Raw genomic sequence first — 6,419 nt, 5'->3', positions numbered from 1 at the left:
GGTGAGACAGGGAGGGAGGGTGAGACAGGGAGGGTGAGACAGGGAGGGAGGGTGAGACAGGGAGGGTGAGACAGGGAGGGAGGGAGGGTGAGACAGGGAGGGTGAGACAGGGAGGGAGGGAGGGTGAGACAGGGAGGGCGAGACAGGGAGGGAGGGTGAGACAGGGAAAGAGGGTGAGACAGGGAGGGAGGGTGAGACAGGGAGGGAGGGAGAGACAGGGAGGGAGGGAGAGACAGGGAGGAAGGGAGGGAGGGTGAGACAGGGAGGGAGGGTGAGACAGGGAGGGAGGGATGGTGAGACAGGGAGGGAGGGAGGGAGGGTGTGACAGGGAGGGACGGAGGGTGAGACAGAGAGGGAGGGAGGGTGAGACAGGGAGGGAGGGAGGGTGAGACAGGGAGGGAGGGAGAGACAGGGAGGGAGGGTGAGACAGGGAGGGAGGGAGGGAGGGTGAGACAGGGAGGGAGGGAGGGAGGGAGGGAGGGAGGGTGAGACAGGGAGGGAGGGAGGTCGAGACAGGGAGGGAGGGTGAGACAGGGAGGGAGGGAGGGAGGCTGAGACAGGGAGGGAGGGAGGGAGGGTGAGACAGGGAGGGAGGGAGGGTGAGACAGGGAGGGAGGGAGGGTGAGACATAGGAAGGGTGAGACAGGGAGGGAGGGAGGTTGACAGGGAGGGAGGGAGGGAGGGAGAGAGACATGGAGGGAGGGAGAGAGACAGGGAGGGAGACAGGGAGGGAGGGAGGGAGACAGGGAGGGAGACAGGGAGGGAGACAGGGAGGGAGGGAGACAGGGAGGGAGGGAGGGAGACAGGGAGGGAGGAAGGGAGGGAGACAGGGAGGGAGACAGGGAGGGAGGGAGGGAGACAGGGAGGGAGACAGGGAGGGAGACAGGGAGGGAGACAGGGAGGGAGACAGGGAGACAGGGAGGGAGACAGGGAGGGAGACAGGGAGGGAGACAGGGAGACAGGGGACAGGGAGGGAGACAGGGAGTGAGGGAGGGAGACAGGGAGACAGGGAGACAGGGAGGGAGGGAGACAGGGAGACAGGGAGGGAGACAGGGAGACAGGGAGGGAGGGAGGGAGGGAGACAGGGAGGGAGACAGGGAGAGACAGGGAGAGACAGGGAGGGAGGGTGAGACAGGGAGACAGGGAGGGAGACACGGAGGGAGACAGGGAGGGAGACAGGGAGGGAGACAGGGAGACAGGGAGGGAGACAGGGAGGGAGGGAGGGAGGGAGACAGGGAGGGAGACAGGGAGGGAGACAGGGAGACAGGGAGGGAGGGAGGGAGACAGGAAGGGAGGGAGGGAGGGAGGGAGACAGGGAGGGAGGGAGACAGGGAGGGAGGGAATGTCAGGATTGCCTAGACCTCCTGCCTAGCCATAGCTTCCTTGTCCACTGGGTGTGCTGCTGTCTTCTGTTGGCTCTGGGTTCCTCTGTCTGTCTGTCTTCTTGTTGCTCCTGTCTCTGTCCTTTATAGCTTGCTTCCTGTCTGTTGCTTTTGCCTTTGCTTGCTAGTCAGACTCCTGCAGTATGCTCATGCCTGTCTTTGATCCTGACCTGTTTCCTGTACCTGTACCTGTATTTGAGTCTGCTCACAGTAAAAGCCCTTGCTAGTAATCTGGCTTGTCCCTGGTTATTCCTGCTCCCCGGTCTCAGTCCCTGCTCCCTGTTCTTAGTCCCTGTCCTGCCCCGCCTGTCCTGTTCCAGTCTCCTCGTTGCCGACCTCTGCTTGTACCTAACTTCGCTGCCTGCCGCCTGCCTCGGACCCCTGCTTGTACCTGACTTCGCTGCCTGCCGCCTGCCTTGGACCTCTGCTTGTGACCCCTACTACGCTCGTGCTGTTCCGGCCACCGAGATCCTACCCGCCACAGGAGTCTCCCGTGACAGAAAGCAAAGGCCACTTCTGGATCTCGCTGGAACAGATTCTTCTTCTGCCTGCACCCTTTCCTGCCTGCTGCAGCAGACCACATCCGCATGGTTGAAGATAAGTACTTTCGTTTCTTTTTTGGAAATCCAAGTTGGGATTTTGAAAGGTTTTTTTTGTCGTTGCTGCTAAGTGTTCTGCAAGAATTATTGCGTTCATAACGAAAAAACATTTTTTTTCTGAGACTAGAACTGTTACTACCGACTATTGCAGCTTTCTTTGAGATGTTTATTTTTGCAAAGGTTTCTGCAGGGTTTTTTGTGCCACTTTCTCCCTGAGAAGAATTCCCTATTATAAAAAAGTCCTTTCCCTGCAGTACCTGTTTTTGCCATTTTGAGACTTTCATTACCAGGACAAGAATTGTCTCTGCATTGTGGGTGGGCCACTGCAGATTTTCAGACTCACATTTCTATTTAGGACGGTTACCTTGATTTACTGCTGTTCACAGGGTCTTCATTTCAAAAGACAAAAGTGCTCCCATTATTTTGTTGCTGCATGCTTTGATTTTCTTGCATCTATAGTTTTTCATATGATTGGTTCTAAGGTTTCAGGTTTACCTGCAAGTTCCCCTAAAGTTTGTTTCTCTGCAACATATGATATCCCTACGCCTGATATCAAAGGTTTCAGATTTGACTGCAGGGTTCTCTGTCTGATATTCCTATGTCAAAAGTTTCAGATCTAACTACAAGTTTACTCTGGATTAGTTTCCTGCTGTCTATGATATTTCTATGCCTGATATCAAAAGTTTCAGATTCAACTGCAGGTTTTCTTTGTCTATATGATATCCCTACGCCTGATGCATAAAGATTTAGATGTAACTGCAGGTTTTCTCTGTCTGTCTGATATCCCTACGCCTGATATCAAAGGTTTCAGATTTGACTGCAGGGTTCTCTATCTGATATTCCTATGTTCAATGTCAAAAGTTTCAGATCTAACTATAAGTTTTCTCTGTATTAGTTTCCTGCTGTCTATGATATTTCTATGCCTGATATCAAAAGTTTCAGATTCAACTGCAGGTTTTCTTTGTCTATATGATATCCCTACGCCTGATGCATAAGGATTTAGATGTAACTGCAGGTTTTCTCTGTCTGTATGATATCCCTATGCCTAATGCCTAAAGATTCAGATATAACTGCAGGTTTCTCTGTCTATGTTTTTTCCTTGCATTTATAATCTCTGTGACTGATGTTAAAGTCTTTAAGGGTCAGCTCTCCTATCTTGTGTCTCTCTGTGTCTAATATTCCTGTTGTTCATTCTAATGCTTCTGTTTTAAAAAACACATTTCCTCTTTACTGGTGTCTTGGGAAGTGTGGTTTAATTATGGCTCCCACTCAAACAGTCTTGAGCAGTAAATGTGAACACAGTACCACTGATTCTTCAGAACTTCTCAAAGCAAGGAAGAAGAAGAAGAAGAAGGGAGGCATTACTGTGGAAGTTGCAGAAGGAATTAAGAATGAAAATTTAACCTCAGAGTCTGCATTTGATGAAAGAGATATGCTGCAGCTTAAGGCAACTCACAGACGTAGCCCAAGAATAGTGGAAGAGAAGAAAGATGCTCCTACTCAGACGCTTCAAGCTGCACAGAAAGCGATTGATTGTCTTTATGAACGTTTAGATAAGGAGCAAGAGGCCAAGATTGCACTACAAAGCTGTCTATCTTCAGCAATTGCTAAGTGTGTTCTCCAGGAGAAAGAAAGAGAGCAGTTGGAGAGGGACAGGGTAATCCTGTCAAGTAAGCTGGAGAAGGCCTATGCTGATAATGCGCAGTACCAGAATTTCATGGCTCAAGTTGGCGCAAAACTGGAAGCCTCTGAGGAGAAGAATTGCCACTTCAACATAGAACTACGTTCTTTGAGAGAGATCTTCGAAGGATTAAATAGCAGTTTTGAAATGGTAACCCAGAAGTGCAAGAATCTCTGTGTCCAGGTCAGTGAAGGAGATAAGAAACTCCATGAATTAGGAGAGGAGAAGAAGCAGTTGGCCCAGGAAAAGTTGGATATGCAGACAGCACTGCAGAATGCAGAGAGAGTGCTGCAAGAGGAACGTGTCTCCCTGGAGCGGCGCACTCAGGCAGAGAATATGCTGCAGAGTCAGCTGCGAGAACTACGTGCACATCTGCAGGACGCCAAGGAGAGATGGGTGAATGCTGAAGAGAGACAGCGAGTATTGCAGGAGGAAAGTTTCCAGACTGCCTACAAGATAAAGATGCTGGAAGAGTATTTGAGTACCCAGTGTGTCCCCAAAGAACAGCATGAGGAGCTGAAGGTCACACTGAGCATAACCAGAGCCTCGCTGGAGGAGGAGAGGTCTGGGAGAGCACGGCCCGGTTCTGCCTCCAGCAGAAAGTCTCTTTCAGACTCTGGTTCCACAGAGACATCCCCTCTCAGTCCTCCTGGAGACGTGGGGGAAGTGGGCGACCTGAAGGAGTTTGTTCTGCGCCCCGCGCCACGCGGTGTCACCGTCAGATGTCGGATCAGCCGAGACAAGAAAGTGATGGACCGAGGACTGTACCCCACCTACTACATGCACCTGGAGCGGGACGAAAACCACAAGCTCTTTCTTCTCGCTGGGAGGAAGAGAAAGAAGAGTAAAACGTCCAACTACTTGATATCTATTGATCCGACCGACATGTCCCGGGAGGCGGGCAGTTTTACTGGCAAACTCCGATCCAACCTAATGGGGACCAAGTTTACAGTGTTTGACCGCGGTGTTAGCCCAGCCAGGGCTCAGGGACAGTCAGAGAATGCAGCGTCCCGGCAAGAACTGGCGGCTATTTGCTATGAAACTAACGTCCTCGGGTTTAAGGGTCCCCGGAAGATGGCGGTTCTCATTCCCGGAAAGAATTTCAATCACGAGCGCATCCCTTTCCAGCCACACAATGATTCGGAGAGCCTGCTGTCTAAATGGCAGAACAAGTGTCAGGAGAACATCATCGAGCTGCACAATAAGGCCCCCGTGTGGAATGATGACACTCAGTCTTACGTGTCCAACTTCCACGGGCGTGTCACACACGCATCTGTGAAGAACTTCCAGATTGTGCACGACAATGATCTGGAGTACCCTCTGCCCACTGACAAGCCACCAGAGGTGGGTCACCTTGAGTCGCCGTTTCATCAAGGCCTCCGGGAAGAGCCTGGAGGATCGTCCGAAGAACGCTCCTGAGAGGGGGGAGTAATGTCAGGATTGCCTAGACCTCCTGCCTAGCCATAGCTTCCTTGTCCACTGGGTGTGCTGCTGTCTTCTGTTGGCTCTGGGTTCCTCTGTCTGTCTGTCTTCTTGTTGCTCCTGTCTCTGTCCTTTATAGCTTGCTTCCTGTCTGTTGCTTTTGCCTTTGCTTGCTAGTCAGACTCCTGCAGTATGCTCATGCCTGTCTTTGATCCTGACCTGTTTCCTGTACCTGTACCTGTATTTGAGTCTGCTCACAGTAAAAGCCCTTGCTAGTAATCTGGCTTGTCCCTGGTTATTCCTGCTCCCCGGTCTCAGTCCCTGCTCCCTGTTCTTAGTCCCTGTCCTGCCCCGCCTGTCCTGTTCCAGTCTCCTCGTTGCCGACCTCTGCTTGTACCTAACTTCGCTGCCTGCCGCCTGCCTCGGACCCCTGCTTGTACCTGACTTCGCTGCCTGCCGCCTGCCTTGGACCTCTGCTTGTGACCCCTACTACGCTCGTGCTGTTCCGGCCACCGAGATCCTACCCGCCACAGGAGTCTCCCGTGACAGGGAGACAGGGAGGGAGACAGGGAGAGACAGGGAGGGAGAGACAGGGAGGGAGAGACAGGGAGGGAGGGAGAGACAGGGAGGGAGGGAGAGACAGGGAGGGAGGGAGAGACAGGGTGGGAGGGAGAGACAGGGATGGAGGGAGACAGGGTGGGAGGGAGACAGGGTGGGAGGGAAGGTGGGAGACAGGGTGGGGGAGAGAGAGGGAGGGAGAGAGAGGGAGGGAGAGAGACACACACCCACTGACACAAACACACACTGATACACACACACACACACTGATACACACACCCACCCACTGATACACACACACACTGATACTGATACACACACTGATACTGATACACACACACACTGATACTGATACACACACACTGATACTGATACACACACACACTGATACTGATACACACACACACTGACACTGATACACACACACTGATACTGATACACACACACACTGATACTGATACACACACACACTGATACTGATACACCCCCCCACTGATACACACACACACACACACACACACCCCCACTGATACACACACACACCCCCACTGATACACACGCACACTCCCACTGATACACACACACACACACACACCCACTGATACACACACACACACACACACACCCACTGATACACACACACACCCACTGATACACACACACACACCCACTGATACACACACACACACACACACACACACACACACACACACACACACACACACACATACACATACACATACACACACACACACACACACTGATACACACACACCC

At 52.3% G+C, this 6,419-nt stretch overlaps 1 protein-coding gene across 1 annotated transcript; it reads left to right on the top strand.

Annotated features, from left to right (window-relative positions):
- Positions 1 to 3,197: 3,197 nt before the first annotated feature.
- Positions 3,198 to 5,081, top strand: LOC142490775 (uncharacterized). Its single transcript, XM_075593193.1, has one exon. It carries the CDS (start codon positions 3,240 to 3,242, stop codon positions 5,079 to 5,081), a length of 1,842 nt encoding a protein of 613 aa, XP_075449308.1. The 5' UTR covers positions 3,198 to 3,239.
- Positions 5,082 to 6,419: the final 1,338 nt, after the last annotated feature.

The sequence above is a fragment of the Ascaphus truei genome, chromosome 3, assembly GCF_040206685.1.
Source record: "Ascaphus truei isolate aAscTru1 chromosome 3, aAscTru1.hap1, whole genome shotgun sequence".
Classification (NCBI taxonomy): Eukaryota; Metazoa; Chordata; class Amphibia; order Anura; family Ascaphidae; genus Ascaphus; species Ascaphus truei.
The sequence above is the reverse complement of the archived record's forward strand: the minus strand, read 5'-3'. Positions and strand labels throughout refer to the sequence as shown.